The 20,499-nt window shown below is 39.6% G+C and overlaps 1 protein-coding gene across 1 annotated transcript in view; it reads right to left on the bottom strand.

Moving 5' to 3' along the window:
- The window catches only part of LOC139186277 (ATP-binding cassette sub-family C member 4-like), a 158,891-nt gene that overhangs the window by 31,085 nt on the left and 107,307 nt on the right, over window positions 1–20,499 (bottom strand). Inside the window, 3 exon segments of the mRNA XM_070800558.1 lie at window positions 3,831–3,986; window positions 16,474–16,665; window positions 18,442–18,542. Coding sequence (XP_070656659.1) covers window positions 3,831–3,986; window positions 16,474–16,665; window positions 18,442–18,542 — 449 coding nt within the window.

Here is a 20,499-nt window from a genome sequence, read left to right as displayed (position 1 = left end):
GAGCAAAGGGAACCCTCTTACACTGTTGGTGGGAATGCAAACTAGTACAGCCACTATGGAGAACAGTGTGGAGATTCCTTTAAAAGCTGGAAATAGAACTGCCATATGACCCAGCAAACCCACTACTGGGAATACACACGGAGGAAACCAGAATTGAAAGAGACACGTGTAGTCCAATGTTCATCACAGCACTGTTTATAATAGCCATGACATGGAAGCAACCTAGATGTCCATCAGCAGATGAATGGATAAGAAAGCTATGGTACATATACACAATGGAGTATTACTCAGCCATTAAAAAGGATACATTAGAATCAGTTCTAATGAGGTGGATGAAACTGGAGCCTATTATACAGAGTGAAGTAAGCCAGAAAGAAAAACACCAATACAGTATATTAACACATATATTTGGAATTTAGAAAGATGGTAATGATAACCCTATATGTGAGGCAGCAAAAGTGACACAGATGTAAAGAACAGTCTTTTGGACTCTGTGGGAGAGGGTGAGGGTGGGATGATTTGGGAGAATGGCATTGAAACATGTATATTATCATATGTAAAACAAATCGCCAGTCCAGGTTTGATGCATGAGACAGGGTGCTTGGGGCTGGTGCACTGTGATGACCCAGAGGGATGGGATGGAGAGGGAGGTGGGAGGAGTTTCAGGATGGGGGACACATGAACACTCATGGCGGATTCATGTCAATGTATGGCAAAACCACTGAATATTGTAAAGTAATTAGCCTCTAATTAAAATAAATATTAAAAAAAATAGTTTTTATAGACTGAGCTTTCCTAAGAACCAGACATAGCACAAACATTTTCTCACCCAGTTACATCTTCACAGCAAATCTGTGTGACAATGATTACCAGACCCAGTTTAAGGACAAGGACACTAAAGTTTGGAAGCCAAGTGACGTCCTTAAGGCCCCACAGTCATATGAGGCAGAGCAGGAATAAAACTATTGGTCATGTTGACACTTGGTCTACACTCTTAAACATTCTACCCTTGTCTGCCTCCTGAATGGTTTCCTGGGACCCTTTACACATTGCAAGTTCTCTCCAGTTTCTCTTTCTTTGATCAACCAACATTGCACCTTGGAGACAAAGGCATATAAAGTGGAATCTACATGGATACAAAGCTTAGTACTATTTTTTAAGTATGCTGTCTGGAATGTGTAAAAAGAGCATACTCAAAGGAAGGGTGGAAACCAACAGGACAGAACCAAAACATGTGATGCAAAGGTTTGCTTAGTCTTTGTTCAGATGTGCTTCCAAACATTATTGGCAGAGCCAAGAATAATCTAATGTTATTTATTTATAGAGTTATTTTATGTACACAAGGATATAAATTTTTCTTATTGAGAAGCATTAAAAATAATGTAGGACATGTTTCTAAAGCCTTGCATCCAAGGACTTTACAGACATGCCCTTTATTTCTGTTAACTAATCTCACTTGGCCATTTCAGAGATGAGTACCATCAAAACATAAAACTTGGGAATCTAAGCTCATTTATTTTCTACCATAACCACAAGTCATAAATCTAATAGCCAGAAGAAAATTTTAAATATAGCGACTGAATGTGCTAAAAATTTCTTCCCATTTTTCCTTCAAATAAAAATTGTTTTAATTGTAGTATAATACACATAAAATTTACCGACTTAACCACCTTTAAGTGTAAAGTTCAGTTGAGTTGCTCAGTCTTTTCCGACTCCCTGCGACCCCATGAATCGCAGCATGCCAGGCCTCCCTGACCATCACCAACTCCCGGAGTCCACCCAAACCCATGTCCATCGAGTCAGTGATGTCATCCAACCGTCTCATCCTCCGTCATCCCCATCTCCTCCTGCCTTCAATCTTTCCCAGCATCAGGGTCTTTTCAAATGAGTGTATAGTTCAGCAGTATTAAATACATTCACACTGTTTCACAACCATCATCACCTTCCAGCCACATATCTCCTTTCATTTTGCAGAACTGAAACTCTGTACCCATTAAACAACAACTCTTGCCTCCCAGCAACTCCTAGCACCCACTAATCTACATCCTGTATCCATGAATTTAGTACTCTAAGTACCTCCTATTAGTCGAATCATACAGTATTTGTCCTTTGTGACTGGTTTATTCCACTTAGTTTAATTTCGTCAAAGTTCATCTGTGTTGTAGCATGTATTGGAATTTTCTTCTTTTTAAGGACAAATAATATTCCACTATATGTATATGCACCACACTTGATTGATTAATCTGTCAATGGACTCTTGGTTGCCTCCACCTTTTTGCTGTTGAGAATAATGGTCTTATAACATGCATGTAAAGGTATCTCTTCAAGACCTTTCTTCCAATTCTTTTGGGCTTATACTCTAAAGTAGAATTGCTAGGTCATATGATAATCCTATCTTTAAATTTTCTGAGCAAACACCAACTTGATTTCCATAGTGACTGCACTATTTTATATTCCTATAAGCAATGAATAAGGTTTCTAATTTCTCAACATCTTGGCCAACACTTGTCATTCTCTTTCTCTCTCTCTTCCCTTTGATAGCAGACATATTAAGTGTTGTTAGGTGGCATTTCACTATAGTCTGAAAAGAACATTTTGGTTTTAAAAGTACTTAGAGTAATTCCAGGTATTTTAGATGCCACAGGTAGGTAGTAACAGCTGTACCCAAGCCCACATTCTCCTTCCCTTTGTGTGCCATGTTCTATATACTTCCTGATAAACAAGCATTTCAGGGCACATTACACCCACGTTTCAGGAAGCAGAACTGCCTGGCTCATTTTGTCTCATCTCCTCTCTGTTTTTCATCTCAAGAGGGTATTTTTCCAAGCTTCCATTGATGGGCAGATGATTATCGAGTATATTAAAAAAATCAAATTCTTTTTTAAAAAATCAGTTAAGTCTGTCAAACCAGAGGGCAGGATGGAAGATGAAGACACAGGATCTAGGTTGCCTTTTGTTATATGCCTGGAGGATAGTAATGTCTCAGTAAATATTACCAGAATTATGTTGAGTGAATTAACCACAAGGAATGACAGGAGTGTCTACTGTGCATATAGTCCAGTCTCCAAAACACTCCCTGAAAATTATACTTCTTTAAGATGCAGAAGAAAAGAAAACAGAATCAGAGACCAGGAAAAGACTGGCCAATGGACAATTCAATGGTCTACCATCACAGCAGTCACATCTGGGTCTACATGAAGCATTTCACACTTAGTGACCTATTTTGTTTTCACAACAGCTCAAGGGGTTGGTACTGTCAGTTACCTTATAAGACAGAGAAAACTGAGGTACATAGAGACATAATTCTGAGTCCCCTGCTCTACCTCACTATTCTGTACTCCCTCCCTGGTGAAAATTATTCACTAATGGATGAATTGTCAAAGTCTCCCCAAAGCATCTATATACCCTGTAATTCTCAAAGCTCAGCAGTTTCACAGAAAGTTTCACAGCAAAATTCCATCTGTAAGACACTTAAAAGTCATGTTTCCCTATAGGAACCTCTCCAGCACTAAACAAACCATTTATCCTTTTTTTCTCAGAATTATGTGGTTATCAGTGGATAAAATTGTGGCAACTGAGGAAGACTGAGTCCAGAAATCTATCTCAGTAAGTTATTAAATCACATGCACACAAAACTAACAAATGAACAAAGAAAGAAAACATAGTATCCAGTGAAAATGTCTGCTGAAAATACCTGATACCAAAACTGTGCTCAATCGGGAAAAAAAGGATCCATCCTTTCATATAAGTTGAAAAGAAAATCAAATTAAAAGCAATTAAACTGAGATACTTTATAAAAAGAACATGTGAGAATGCTCTGATATGCATACCTGAGGTGCAACTGACATTTTCTTTCTTAAATCATGAAGTCCAATACTGGTTGTCAGGATTCCATCAATCTTAATGTCACCTTCAGGTTCTGACAATCTAAAAAGGGCAGCGATGAGGGAACTTTTGCCAGCTCCTGTTCTTCCCACAATGCCATGCTGTAAAGAGACCCAAGGCAATTAAGAATTAACAGGATGCAACAAACCTAGGAGAAACCCTGATTGTTGAAGATGAATTTTCAAAGATCTATTAAATATAAAGAGTAGCCTATAGTTTCTCAAGCATGGTCTTGGTGACATTTTGGGCCAGATTATTCATTGTCGGGCAGTCAGGAGACTGTCATGTGTATTGTAAGATGTTTAACAGTAGCCATGAACTCTACCCACGAGATAACAGTTGCAACTCCCAAATTGTGGCAACCAAAAATGGCAGATATTCACAGATGTCCCTGGTTAAGACCACAATCCACCCAAACATATGTAATAGAGAGTGATTTTTATGCCTTCTTAAAATGTCATGCAGTTTTATTCAGATTTCCCTGAAGGGATGCTTAATATGCTGAAAATTGTTTTCTGTGATTATCACATAGTATCCATTATGTGGTATGTTAAAGGGGGAGACATGTAAGTGTGTGTGGTGTGTGTATACATGTGTATATATGTGTGTAACTAACATTAGTAAATAAAGCAAGATGATTAAAAAAAAATCTGCTGGCAGTGAAAACCCAGCAGTCTCCTAAATTGTGCACAAGAAGTCAACTTTTAAATTACCTTTGTTTCTGCTGCCTAAGTAATTTGACCTTGAGAATCACATGGGTAACTTTACAGAGATGTCAATAATTCAGAAGTGTTATACACAAACAAGTACTCACTTTCTCAGGGATCTGTTATTTAAGAGAAATTATTCTTTGGTAGAAAAATGAAATCACTTCCTGATATCAAATATCTTAATTATATTCTATCTTGAAACATCTTAAAATATAAAAGGCAGAATCTTAAAAGACAGAAGCCAATAGAAAAAAAATGCACATAATGAGACCAACAACAATACAAACAAAATTTGCTATTTACATGGGACCTTTTATTGAAGAGTACAAAAGGCATTTTATTAACAAATTAATACTTAAATTTGAACCTTGGAAAAATACATGTCAAGTGTCAGTCTATTTATTAAAACCAAAGCAGAGAGAAATTAAGTGACTAATAATAAGATTAAAGAATCAATACAAAGCAGGTTAAATGCTGGTAAGAAATAAAACTGCATTCACATATGTATGTATGCAGAAACTGGCCTTTTTTACCAATGAGTTTGAAAGTGAAAAAAAAAAAAAAATATATATATATATATTAGTCATTCAGTCTACTCTGACTCTTTGCGACCCCATGGAATGTACCCTGAAAGGCTTCTCTGACCATGGAATTCTCAAGGCAAGAATAGTACAGTGGGTTGCCATTTCCTACTCCCGGGGATCTTCCCGACCCAGGGATGGAGCCCAGGTCTCCTGCCTTCCAGGCAGATTCTTTACCATCTGAGACACCAGGGATGCCCAACCACAAATTTCCTGAAGGAAGCTTCCCAAGAGATGATTTCGTCTCTATTTAGAATCTGGAGTTGATGAGGGTGTAAGACATGCTTTTGATCATTTGTAAATCAGTAAAATTTTAAAACTCATAGCTTTAAAGAGAACAATAAATATTTATATGCAATATAATCAGAATCCTTGGAACTTTTCATTTTTCTGATTTGATTATCTCCATTGAAAGGACTGACGTTGAAGCTGAAACTCCAATACTTTGGCAACCTGATGTGAAGAGCTGACTCATTTGAAAGGACCCTGATGCTGGGAAAGACTGAAGGTGGAGGAGAAGGGGATGAAAGAGGATGAAGTGGTTTGATGGCATCGCTGACTCAATGGACATGAATTCGAGTAACCTCCGGGATTTTGTGATGGACAGGGAAGCCTGGCGTGCTGCACTCCATGGGGTCGCAAAGAGTGGGACATGACTGAGCAACTGAACTGAACTAAAAGTTTCACAACTTAGTCAAATCAATCATGGCGTTTCGAAAAAGAATATATTTATAGGGATTAAACGTAAGAAAAGTGGCTTTAGCTACTTTTATTATCTTACAAAGATAATACAATGTCTATAAGACATTTTGTTGTCATTTAGTTGCTCAGTCATGTCCAGCTCTTTGTGACCCCATGGAATGTAGCACACCAGGCTTCCCTGTCCTTCACCATCTCCTGGAGCTTGCTCAAACTCTTGTCTATTGAGTCAGTGATGCCATCCAACCATCTCTTGCTCTGTTGACCGCTTCTCTTCCTGCCTTCAATCTTTCCCAGCATCATGGTCTTTCCCAGAGAATTAGGTCTTCCCATGAGGTAACCAAATTATTGGAGCTTCAGCTTCAACATAAGTTTTTCCAATGAATATTCAGAGTTGATTTCCTATTGGACTGACTGTTTGATCTCCTTGCTGTCAAAGGAACTCTCAAGAGTCTTCCCCAGCACCACAGTTCTAAAGCATCAATTCTTTGGCAATCAGCCTTCTTTATGGTTAAACTCTCACATTCATACATGACTACTGGAAAAACCAGAGCTTTGATTCTGCGGACTTTTGTTGGCAAATTAATGGCTCTGCTTTTTAATATGCTGTCTAGGTTTGTAATAGTTTTTCTTCTAAAGAGCAAGCGTCTTTTAATTTCATGGCTGCAGTCACTGACCGGTCTGTTGTTCCATGTTCAGTTCTAACTGTTGCCTCTTGATCTGCATACAGGTTTCTCAGGACATTTTACACCTTATTTTAAACCCTAATTCATATAATACAAATGGACCGTTCTATGTACAGGCAGGCCTCAAAGATATTTTGGATTTGGTTCCAGACCATCTCAATAATATGACTATCACAAAATAAAGCAAGTTATATGAATTTTTTGTTTCTCTGTTCAAGTACATTTATGTTTAGTCTATATTGTAGTCTACTAAGTGTACAAAAGCATTATGTATTTAAAAAGATGTACAGACCTTAATTTTCAATACTTTATTGCTGAAAGAATGCTAGCCATTATCTGAGCCTTTCAACATTAGAAAACACTTATCACAGATCCCAGGATAACAAACATAATGATAATGAAATAGCTTGAAATATTGTGAGAATTACCAAAATGTGACACGGGGACATGAAGTTAGCAAATGCTGTCGGAAAAATGGTACCAATGTACTTGCTTGACATAGCATTGCCATAAATGTACAATTTGTAAAAAAAAAAAAAAAAAAAAAAAAAAACATTATCTATGAAGCACAGTGAAAACAGGTATGCCTGTATTTCTGGGTGTTCTCATACATAAATCAACCCATATCAGGACACAAGTGAGTACTCTATCTGTGAGGATGTATGGATATTCCCATGTTATCAACTCTACTGAAACTGAGAAGATCTTTACAAATGGGAGCATTTGTAGACTTTGAGTAAATGGACTGAAATATATAGGGGCACCAAGGGCTGTTCATGATCATAGGACTATAAACTTCAAACTCCAGTGGGGATAATTAAAAACAAATAAAAAATGGGGGACTTACCTGGCAATCCATTGGTTAAGATTCTGTGCTTCCACTACAGGGGGTGTGGGTTCAATCCCCGGTTGGAGGACTACGATGCCACATGCCACAAGGCCAAAGGCATCTCAAAAGAAAAAGGTAACTCAAAGAAAACCTGGCTCTGGCTATTCCTACAGTTCAGTCAACAAAACTATAGTCTGAATGACTTTAAGGGTAACCAAATGGTTTTACCAATTGCCCAAGGAAAATGTCACCAGTATCAGTAAGCTTACATCCTTCAATTTAAAGACACTTGGGAGGCTTCCCTGGTGGCTCAGCGGTAAAGAATTTGCCTGTCAGTATAGGAGACATGGGTTCAATCCCTGGTCCAGGAGAATCCCACGTGCCACAAAGCAACTTAGCTCATGCGCCACAACTACTGAGCCTGTGCTCTAGAACCTGGGAACCAAAACTACTGAACCACATGCCACAACTACTGAAGCCCTCACACCCTATAGACTGCTCTATAACAAGAGAAGACACCACAGTAAGCCCAGGCACCACAACTAGAGTAGTCCCTGTTCCACAACTAGAGCAAAGGCTGAGCAGCAACAAAGTTCTAGCACAGCCAAAAATAAATAAATTAAAAAATTATAAAGACACTTTGAGAAAATCTTATTTGCTTTGAAATGGCCCCTTTCTGTTTTTCCAACCATGTTGGTCTCTGATGATGACACCAACTTGTTAGACACTTGCACCTGGATTTCTCTGCACACAACAGATCAACACCCAATGCCCCACACAAAACAACCCCTTCCTCCATCTTCCCCACTTTACTTTCACGACTTCTTTCCCAGGCTCAGGGGCTGAACTGTCCACCTTACTTCCCTGAGTCCAGTATGGTGCCAAGCCCTGAAGACTGTACTCTTGCAGTGTTTTATGACTTAGTTCCTCATTTTAAGATCCACAGTCAGCACCAGAGTGCCAGGCTGCATTACCTTTTAAAAAAAAAGTTAAAACAACTTTGCTTTATGATTTATTTAAAAAACTATGTTTTATGATTATGATCCTTAATCATAATCAGTGCAACTGAATCTGAAAAATAAATAAATACTAGCTATACTCTGCAGTCTGTAAAAACATTCTCAAGATGACATTTTTACTTTCTAGACTTCTGTATGTGTTCTTAAAGACACAAGTTCACATATATAAACAAAATGGGATTAATATGAACATACAGTTATCTGTTTTCATTTAGTATTTCATAAGGATATTTATTTTAATGGCTACAAAATATTACAGTATATGTGATCAGTTAACAAACCCCCTACTGCTGGATATTTAGGCAGTTTCCAATAATTTGCTATTACAAATAACTCTGTTAAATATCCTTGAAACTAAAACTTTTTTTTTCAAACACTCAATCATTTCTCAGATATGGAACTGCTGAGAATCAAGTATGAACATTTTCAGAGGAAGCTGTTAGGCTGTTAACCTACTCTCCAAAAACATGATACCATTTTCTATTCCCACTCACTTTCCTGCACATTCAAAAACCTGAGTGTTAAAGCTTTGTTTTAATCAACATCAGTTTGATTCCAAAAAGTGCCATCACTTTCCAGGGACATTTTGCTGGAGACACAACAGCTCCAGGCTCCCTACATCCCGCATCTGCCCATTCTGGTCCTCATGCTCTCATTTCTCAGATTAAACTCCCAAAGGCCGGCTCTGTGCCCATCACTCCATTCCAGGACATCTCTTCTACAAAACTGTTCCCACTGACCTCGGTCATGTTCCCACATGACCTTCTTCATGTCCGCAAGTCACCTTCCTTGGGGTCACTTGAGAGTTTTCAGGGTTGAACATGAAAATGTCTGCTGCATAAGTGGTAGCTGACTTTCCTGAATGCTCTGCAGGTGCCTAGTTCTTCATTTATTGGATCAGCGCATCATGTTTTTGCTTATGTTGATTCCACCTCCTAAAGAACTTTCACATGCATTTCTGCTGAATGCATCTCTACCAGTTGAAACCCTAACCATACATCACTAAGTCTGTCTCACATGCCTAAATCCTTGCAAATGCTCTCCCTGTCCCCTCATGTGGGCTTGTCCCAAACCTAACTGATGCTATGTCATTTTTTTGTAAAAATCTCTATAAAGATTATGACCTCTTCCTAGCTTACAAAGCTAATATAGCCATTTTCTTATTTCTTCAGATGAACTGTACATGTTGACAGCAGAATCTGTATTGGATTTGACTCTTACTTGTCTTACCTGTGGTGTCCGGAGAAAAAGAAGCCTCCATTGGGAACTGAGATTTTTAACTCAGGCCAGAGGAATTTACAGAAAATCTATTACCATATTTATTTAAGTATATGATAAACCAGACAGAGAAAGACACAACAGATGGATCCTACAGCTATAGATACAACTTCAAATGGCCAACACCTCTTTTCTTATAGGACAGACAGCTTTTGTGGTATAAGTGATTATGTTCATTTTACACCTGATGAAAATGATAGCCGTCTTTATCCAAGTAATTACTCTGATCCCCATGCTGGGTGCTTTACATGTCTTATATTGTTTAAGCTGTACAACAACCCTACAAGCTACATCCTATTGCTTCTATTTTTCAAAAGAAAAGATTGAGGCTTAGTTAGAAGAATTAGTCTGCCTGAAATATCAGAGCCCATAAGTCACAGGATGGGACTCAATCTGTATCCTCGGGCTCTTCTCCATCTGTTGATGGCTTCCTTATCACCTGGATGGCTTGACACCTTATCATGTCCCTCTGTGTAGCTAGAACAGAGAAAGTGGGGAGAAGTGTAGCTGTAATTAAAGGTACAAGCCTAACATGGAGATCCTATGGCCAGAGAGTTAAAGCATGAGGTGGATACAGGCATGTTTGTGTTGAGTGGGAGCAAAGAGTGTGCCTGAGGTCAAGTGGGCCGGCTGTCAGCAGGGAGAACCAGCATCCACAGCTGGGCTGAGAGAAACCTGCAGCTGAGTGGGGCACATGGTGCCTGGAAAACAGGCCAAATAGACCTTGTGCCCTGCTTGGGGCATCAAGATTCACATTTGATCCCATCAGGTGGTGAAAGAGCTGCACATACATTGCTACATTTGGCTCTTTCTGATTCCAAGTCCAGGCAGGGCTGAGCCTGTGGGGAAATCCCTCCAGTCCCCACAGAAAGCTGGTATGGGGAAGTGGGGAGCAGGATGAAAACTGCCCATGATGAAGACAGACTCCATTGAAAAGATGCAAATAAATGCAGTAACATCACACGGAATTAGATTATACTATAAAGGCCTGATTTACAGAATATAAACGTAAGTTAATAGTAACTATAAACTTATTATATAAATAGATATAATATATATATATAATATATAATAATATATATAATATTAACTTATTATAAAGTTAATAGAAATATAGGGTAAGTGACACAGAGCTTTCTAGAGCCTCCTTCTCAGTCACAACAGGAGTTTTGGTGATTCATGAACTCAGTTTCAAACTGTCAAAGGACATTTAATGGAAAGCACAGACTATCAGTCATCAAAACCTGCCCATGGGAGAGAAAGGACTTTACTAGGAGGTCCTATTTAAACACAATACTAAGAAAGTGAGCTGAATGGGCCTGAGACTCTGCATTTCTAAGAAGCTCCAGGAGATGCATTTGCTACTGACCCTGGCACTACAGTCTGAATCACAAGGAATTAGGAAGCTGGAAGGGGAAGTGGGACAAGCTGAGAGTGAAGGGAGGGGTTTCTAGGAAAATATTATGTTAAAAAGGAGAAAAAATAGGAAACTAGAATTTTTGCACATTATAGTAAGGTCTACTAAGCATATGTAAAAATGTATTATCCAAGTAATAGCCATGAGCAAAAACAAACAAAATCAATCTACCTCAAGAGCTGGAAAATGCTTTAATATGATGCAGAACTCTTTAAAATGATAAAAATCGACCACAAAATCATCTAAATGTAAAATGCAGCCCATGTTCAGAATCTAAATACCTCATGCTGATTTTTTTTTTTTTTTTAATTTTTTGGCTGTGCTGGGTCATGATTGCTTTATGCAGGCAGTCTCCAGTTGTGATGAGTGGAAGCTACTCCTTGTTGCAGTGCACAGGCTTCTCATTGAGGTGTCTTCTTTTGTTGCTGAGCACAAGCTTTAGTAGCTGTGCCACACAGCAGTTGTGGCACACAGGCTTAGCTACTCTGCAGCATGTAGAATCTTTTTGGTTCAGACCAAGGATTGAACCAGTGTCCTCTGCATTGGTAGGTGAATTCTTATCCACTGCACCACCAGGGAAGTCCTGGTTCTTTATTTCCACTTGTTATTTCTTCCATGGATTAAAATCCTGCATAGTACCTACTATACTTTCCTATCGTCTGTAGCTTTCAGGAATCGTGACAGCAGATGAAATGAGAGAAAGAGAATAAAGCCCCACTTCTGCTGGACTGGCTCACTCACATGTCCCCTCCCCCACCCACAATAGATTCTCTCAATTAAATCCAATACCAAAGGGTTTTCCTGAAGTGACAGGGCAATGACAGGTGCACAGGAGAGGAAAACTGTGATGTACACAAGTAGATGGAAATGGATTCATGAACATGCTGCCCAGGTATCATCTCCCCGCACAAAAATGAAGCTAATGGAGATACTGTGTCAAATTGCTGGAGTTATTAAATCAGTCTCCAAATTTAATTTGCCCTCAAACATTCAGAATCTCAATAATCCTATGATTTGCAGGTTTAAGAAGGGAGAATAAGGATCTGTTTGTTGTGTTCCCAAGTTGTATCATAAAGTTTCTTGGATAATTAATACTTTATGACTTTGGGGAAATTTTAAGACTAGTGTAGGTTAACAGAATTACATTTACAATGGAAAAGCTGACAGACACATTGTCTAAGAGTAAAGACACATCACCTTCAGAGCTCTCAGGAACAAAATTGTATCAAGAGCTGTGGTGAATATTTTCCTGACATGGCAATTCACCTTCTTTCTGACCTACACTGGAACTGGAAATAACTAGGAGCCAGGTTTTGCCCTGTGACTAACTGAAGCTGCTCCCTGGGTAGCATTTGGGGATTAAGTTGAATATTTATTTTTCCATTTTCACGTTACAAGGATATCATTAATTAAATTACAGCTATGTGAAAAGAAGGGAAGCAAAAAGCAAAGGAGAAAAGGAAAGATATACCCAGTTGAATGCAGAGTTCCAAAGAATAGCAAGAAGAGATAAGAAAGCCTTCCTCAGCTATCAGTACAAAGAAATAGAGGAAAATAATACAATGGGAAAGACTAGATATCTCTTCAAGAAAATTAGAGATACCAAGGCAACATTTCATGCAAAGATAGGCTAAATAAAGGACAGAAATGGTAGGGACATAAAAGAAGCAGAAAATATTAAGAAGAGGTGGCAAGAATACACAGAAGAACTGTACAAAAAATCACGACCCAGATAATCACAATGGTGTGTCACTCACCTAGAGGAAGATATCCTGGAATGTGAAGTTAAGTGGGCCTTAGAAAGCATCACTACGAACAAAGCTAGTGGAGGTGATGGAATTCCAGTTGAGCTATTTCAAATCCTGAAAGATGATGCTGTGAAAGTGCTGCACTCAGTGTGCCAGCAAATTTGGAAAACTCAGCAGTGGCCACAGGACTGGAAAAGGTCAGTTTTCATTCCAATCCCAAAGAAATGCAATGCCAAAGAATGCTCAAACTACTGCACAATTGCACTCATCTCTAACTCTAGTAAAGTAATGCTTAAAATTCTCCAAGCCAGGCTTCAGCAATACGTGAACCGTGAACTTCCAAATGTTCAAGCTGGTTTTAGAAAAAGCAGAGGAACCAGAGATAAAATTGCCAACATCCACTGGATCACAGGAAAAGCAAGAGAGTTCCAGAAAAATATCTATTTCTGCTTTATTGACTATGCCAAAGCCTTTGACTGTGTGGATCACAATAAACTGTGGAAAATTCTGAAAGAGATGGGAACACCAGACCACCTGACCTGCCTCTTGAGAAACCTGTATGCAGGTCAGGAAGCAACAGTTAGAACTGGACATGGAACAACAGAGTGGTTCCAAATAGGAAAAGGAGTGCATCAAGGTTGTATATTGTCACCCTGCTTATTTAACTTCTATGCAGAGTACATCATGAGAAACACTGGGTTGGAAGAAGCACAAGCTGGAATCAAAATTGCCGGGAGAAATATCAATAACCTCAGATATGAAGATGACACTACCCTTATGGCAGAAAGTGAATAAGAACTAAAGAGCCTCTTGATGAAAGTGAAAGAGGAGAGTGAAAAAGTTGGCTTAAAGCTCAACATTCAGAAAACTAAGATCATGACATCTGGTCCCATCACTTCATGGAAAATAGATGTGGAAACAGTGGCTGATTTTATTTTTCTAAAATAAAAATTACTCCAAAATCACTGCAGATGGTGACTGCAGCCATGAAATTAAAAGACATTTACTCCTTGGAAGGAAAGTTATGGCCAACCTAGACAGCATATTAAAAAGCAGAGACATTACTTTGTCAACAAAGGTCTGTCTAGTCAAGGCTATGGTTTTTCCAGTGATCATGTATGGATGTGAGAGTTGGACTGTGAAGAAACCTGAGTGCAGAAGAATTGATGCTTTGAACTGTGGTGTTGGAGAAGACTCTTGAGAGTCCCTTGGACTGCAAGGAGATCCAACCAGTGCATGCTAAAGGAGATCAATCCTGGGTGTTCATTGGAAGGACTGATGTTGAAGCTGAAACTCCAATACTTTGGCCATCTGTTGCAAATAGCTGACTCATTTAAAAAGACCCTGATGCTGGGAAAGATTGAGGGCAGGACAAGAAGGGGAGGACAGAGGATGAGATGGTCGGATGGCATCACTGACTCAATGGACATGGGTTTGGGTGGACTCTGGGAGTTGGTGATGGACAGGGAGGCTTAGCATGCTGTGGTTCACCGGGTCACAAAGAGTCAGACACGACTGAGTTACTAAACTGAACTAAACTGATAGTCCACTATATGGGTCTGTTTTGGTGAGTTTTAAAGAGAAGTTATTTCAGTTATTTGTAGAGTTGTCTTCTCTGTGTGTGTGTGTGTTGGTTCCTGGTTGCTCACATCTGTGTATTACTGACTCACTCTGTCATCCAGCAATCCCTCAGTACCCTTTCTGTGCCTTGCAAAATGCAACTTTCTGGGGAACAAAGATGAAAATAAGATGCTTCCTGATTTTAAAAAGCTTCAAGGTACTGTGAAATACAGACTCCAAATTACAAAGCATGCCACAGGTGCTATATTTTATTTTAATTATGATAAAATTCACATAACATAAAATTTAACTACTTAGCCATTTTAAGTGGACAGTTTGTTGTTCAGTACATTCACAGTATTCTGCAACCAAGCTCGAGAATTTATTTTTTTGCCTCATAAAACTGATATTCTACACCCTTTAGACAAACAACTCCCCATCTCCTTCCCCCAGTCCCTAGAGACCACAATTCTACTTCCTGTGTTCTTGAATTTGACTGTTCTAGGAAACACATAAGTGGAATCAGAGTTTTTATTTCTTTTGTGTCTGGTTTATTTCATTTAGCAAGATATCCTCAAGGTTTATCCATAGGTCAGATTTTTCTTCCTTTTCAAGACTGAATAATATTTCATTGTAAGGATTTAGTTCCTTCCAACTTTTGCTTGCTATGAACATGGGTGTACTGTAAATGTTATGTTGAAAGAAATTATAAGACTGAGGAAGAACTGAGAGTCTTGAAGATGCATTAGAATCACCTCAGGAAATGAGGAGACTTTCACCATCCAGATGATGGAGGGGACAGGTCTCTCAGGTTGAGGGACAGAGTACACACTGGAAGCTGGGAAGACATAGTGCTTTGGGAGCACCTACACACAACCTGAGTGCAGGGGTGTGTGTAAATCAGGAGACATACTGGCCGCAGAGGGAGATGGGGCAAGGGCTTCCTACCACCTTGTCTGTTCTGGTTTAGTCTCTTCTTCAGGAGTCTGCCCTGGTCCCAGTTGAGGGTCCCAATCTGAGCGGGAAAGGAACATCACCAGCAGACACGGATGCCAGCAGGTCCAGGTTACTAGCCTCTCTGCCATCTCCAATGTGAATCTTCCCTGCTCCCTTCAATTTGCTTTTGACTCTGAGTGAGTCTCTGGGCCCTGTCTCCATTTGGGGCTCTGGTGCCTCACCCGTGATTGAGTCGTGTTTCTGGCTCCTCTCTAGTGGCTACGAGCTCACCCCACAGCCCTTACTGGAGTGGGCTTAGACCTGCACTTTGGTTCTACCAGCAGCTCACCCAGGCCAGCAAAAGTCAGATCTGTGCTTCAGAAAGAAGCAGCATGCAGAGTGGGGCAGGGCGATGGCAGTTCAGTGTCAGTGAATGGAGGACAAGTCTATGGGAAGGGCCAATGGAGAGAGGAGGTGGCGGCAACCAGAGGGCACCATGGGAGGAGGAGGAGATCTCAGAAATACAAAGAAGAAAAGATGGAAAGGAGGAAAGGCAGGGGATATTGGACAGTTAGTGACAGGGAGCCATGGCTGACTTCCCAGACTTAGTATGAAACATCATGTGTCATGTATAGTGTCCTGGGTCAAGGTTAAGATCAAGCATTGGAGCCCAGGACCCATCAACCACCATGAGGGAGCTCACTCCACAGGGGAAAAATTGCTGGTGTCCCCATTCCATGGTCAGTTTCCAAGAAAGTTTCACCTATAAACTTCCAAGAAAGTTTCACGTATAAAATTCAGTAATCTAATCTGCGTCCATTAGGAACAGAGTCCCCTTGACACACTGACAAGGAAGCCAACAGCAGATGTGGTGCTAAATCTTTAGCTGGATTTTGGTGGCTCAGATGGTAAAGTGTCTGCAATGTGAGAGACGTGGGTTCGATCCCTGGGTTGGGAAGATTCCCTGGAGAAGGAAATGGCAACCCACTCCAGTACTCTTGCCTTGAAAATCCCATGGAAGGAGGAGCTTGGTGCAGGCTACTATCCATAGGGTCGCAAAGAGTCAGGCATGACTGAGCGACTTCACTTCACTTAACTTTAAAGAGGCAAATGGCTTAAACTAACCTTTTCTCTTGAGCCAATGAATGTGTCCAGGTTCTTCAATACAAGAGGCCCATCCAAGCTGTACCTGAATTTAAGATTATCAATGGAAATCCTTCCATCAAGGGGCCAGGATGGTGGTGGGCGATGCTCATATTCCCAGGGTGCTTCTTTCTCAAGGTCTGTATATTCAATCCCTCTTTCTACTGAAATCATCTGAAACACACATCACATCACATGAGTTAGTTTCAGAGGGTCTTATTTATGCATGTTTAGAGATTGTAAGTGAAACCTTCTATTTTTATATCTTCACATTTGATTTTATATGGTATAGAATATCCAGTCTTAGCACCTGCAAAGGACAGAAGCAATCCCACTGCTGGGCATACACACTGAGGAAACCAGAATTGAAAGAGACACGTGTAGTCCAATGTTCATCGCAGCACTGTTTATAATAGCCAGGACATGGAAGCAACCTAGATGTCCATCAGCAGATGAGTGGGTAAGAAAGCTATGGTACATATACACAATGGAGTATTACTCAGCCATTAAAAAGGATACATTTGAATCAGTTCTAATGAGGTGGATGAAACTGGAGCCTATTATACAGAGTGAAGTAAGCCAGAAAGAAAAACACCAATACAGTATATTAACGCATATATATGGAATTTAGAAAGATGGTAACAATGACCCTGTATATGAGACAGCAAAAGAGACACTGATGTGTAGAATGGTCTTTTGGACTCTGTGGGAGAGGGAGAGGGTGGCATGACTTGGGAGAACGGCACTGAAACATGTATAATATCATATGTGAAATGAGTCACCAGTCCAGGTTCGATGAAGGATACTGGATGCTTGGGGCTGGTGCACTGGGATGACCCAGAGGTATGGTATGGGGAGGGAGGAGGGAGGGGGGTTCAGGATGGGGAACACATGTATACCTGTGGCAGATTCATTCTGATATATGGCAAAACCAATACAATATTGTAAAGTTAAAAAATAAAATAAAATTTTAAAAAGGAAAAATAAAAAGGACAGAAGTAGGAGTCTTATGAGGTCTTGGGTGATTTGCAAATTTTTTCATCATCTCCAACACTTTTACTTACAGCTACTTGCTTCAACTTTATATTAAAGCTAAAAGAATTAGAGAAATGAATGTTTAAGATTTTATTGATCTACCTTTCGCATCTGAATTATTTTTTTAAAAAGAATTTTTTCAAAGAAAAGAACACTTATGGACACCAATTAGTACTGTGTGGTTACAGAAGGGCCACGTGTTACAGATGAGCAAAACTGGACAGTCATCAAACCTCATTTTAATAATTAGTCACATTCTACTCTGTTAGAAGACCAAAATGAAGACTTTGTTTTATTGTTTTTCTCCCTAGAAGGTGCAAATATAAAAAAAAATGTATAATGCACATATTGACTAAGGCCTCTTAAACAACTCTAACTCCACATCTTTGAGAGCACATTTTGAGAGAAAGCTTATCCTTCCAGAAAGAAGGGCTTCAAGCAATTTCAGGTGTTTAACACATACAAGAATAAATTATAAAATGTGGGGTGGACAAAGGCAGAGGAAACTACTAATTAAATAAACAAACCTCAAAGTACTAAATTCTTCTTTTTAACCAAAAATGAGGAATTATGCATTAAGAAACAAAGATAAACAAGCTGCTAAGAAATCAGCTCATATTCTCTCCAGGATTTCATAACCTCCCTTCTGCAGAGACATCTATTATACTTGAGGACAGTTTGTGATGAATTTAAAACCAGCTAACAAGGAATACATAAAACTGAGAAAAAGATGTATATATTTTATTTAACATTAACTTTAAGCAGATGGAGAATAAAAAAAAAAGGTTAAAAAAAAAACCCTCTGTTAACGATGATGCAAAAAGGATAGTTTTACTTTTTTACATTAGAATTGCTTTTATAGCATTTAACAGCAAGGAAACTTGAAAAGACTAAGAATGGAAAGACAAACATCACCATATTCTCAGCTTCGGCACTTTGCCTGACACACCACTGAAACATCCCCATAAGTGTGATGGTTAGAGACAGGACCAGGCCGACCTCCTCAGGATTTAAAGCTAAATGAGAAAGAAGAGGAACAGTCAGTCTCCTTCTCAAACTCATTACCCAGTTTCTTCTGTCACTTTATGAAGAAGACTCCTTTATTTTTATAATTTTTAATGGAGTATAGTTGATTTACAAAGTTGTGTTAATTTCAGGTGTACAGTAAAGTGATTTAGCTATACATATACATATAATCCATTCTTTCTAAAATCATTTTCCATTATAGGCCATTACAGAGTATTCAGTAGAGTTCCCTGTGCTATATAGTAGGTCCTAGCAGTTCAGTTCAGTTGCTCAGGCCTATCTAACTCTTTGTGACCCCATGAACCGCAGCATGCCAGGCCTCCCTGTCCATCACCAACTCCTGGAGTCCACCCTAACCCATATCCATTGAGTCAGTGATGCCATCCAACCACCTTATCCTATGTCGTCCCCTTCTACTCCTGCCCTCAATCTTTCGTACCATCAGGGTCTTTTTAAATGAGTCAGCTCTTTGCAACAGATGGCCAAAGTATTAGAGTTTCAGCTACAGCATCAGTCCTTCCAATGAACCCCCAGGACTGATCTCCTTTAGAATGGACTGGTTGGATCTCCTTGCAGACCAAGGGCCTCACAAGAGTCTTCTCCAACACCACAGTTCAAAAGCATCAATTCTTCGGCACTCAGGTTTCTTCACAGTCCAACTCTCACATCCATACATGACCACTGGAAAAACCATAGCCTTGACTAGATGGAACTTTGTTGACAAAGCAATGTCTCTGCTTTTTAATATGTTGTCTAGGTTGGTCATCACTTTCCTTCCAAGGAGTAAGCGTCTTTTAATTTCATGGCTTCATTCACCATCTGCAGTGATTTTGGAGTGATTCTGATTTTAGAAAAACAAAGTCAGTCACTGTTTCCCCATCTATTTGCCATGATGGGACCAGATGCCATGATTTTAGTTTTCTGAATGTTGAGCTTTAAGTCAACTTTTTCACTCTCATCTTTCACTTTCATCAAGAGGCTCTTTAGTTCCTCTTCACTTTCTGTCATCTGCATATCTGAGGTTATTGATATTTCTCCCAGCAATTTTGAATCAAGCTTGTGGTTCTTCCAGCCCAGCATTTCTCATGATGTACTCTGCATATAAGTTAAATAAGCAGGGTTACAATATACAGCCTTGACGTACTCCTTTTCCTATTTGCAACCAGTCAGTTGTTCCATGTCCAGTTCTAACTGTTGCTTTCGGACCTGCAAACAAATTTCTCAAGAGGCAAGTCAGGTGGTCTGATATTCCCATCTCTTTCAGAATTTTCCACAGTTTATTGTGATCCACACAGTCAAAGGCTCTGGCATAGTCGATAAAGCAGAAATAGATGTTTTTCTGGAACTCTCTTGCTTTTTTGAAGATCCAGAGGATGTTGGGAATTTGGTTTCTGGTTCCTCTGCTTTTTCTAAAACCAGTTTGAACAACAGGAAGTTCACGGTTCACATATTGCTGAAGCCTGGCTTGGAGAATTTTGAGCATTACTAGCGTGTGAGATGAGTGCAACTGTGCGGTAGTTTGAGCATTCTTTGCCATTGCTTTTCTTTGGGATTGGAATGAAAACTGACCTTTTCCAGTCCTGTGGCCACTGCTGAGTTTTGCAAATTTGCTGGCATAATGAGTGCAGCACTTTCACAGAATCATTTTTCAGGATTTGAAATAGCTCAACTGGAATCCCATCACCTCCACTAGCTTTGTTTGTAGTGATGCTTTCTAAGGTCCACTTGACTTCACATTCCAGGATGTCTGGCTCTAGGTCAGTGATCACACCTTCATGATTATCTGGGTCGTGAAGATCTTCCTTGTACAGTTCTTCTATGTATTCTTGCCCCCTCTTCTATCTTCTTGCCCCCTATCTTCTGCTTCTGTTAGGTCCATACCATTTCTGTCCTTTATAGAGCCCATCTTTGCATGGAATATTCCCTAGGTATCTCTAATTTTCTTGA

This window comes from Bos indicus, chromosome 12, assembly GCF_029378745.1.
Source record: "Bos indicus isolate NIAB-ARS_2022 breed Sahiwal x Tharparkar chromosome 12, NIAB-ARS_B.indTharparkar_mat_pri_1.0, whole genome shotgun sequence".
Taxonomy (NCBI): Eukaryota; Metazoa; Chordata; class Mammalia; order Artiodactyla; family Bovidae; genus Bos; species Bos indicus.
The sequence above is the reverse complement of the archived record's forward strand: the minus strand, read 5'-3'. Positions and strand labels throughout refer to the sequence as shown.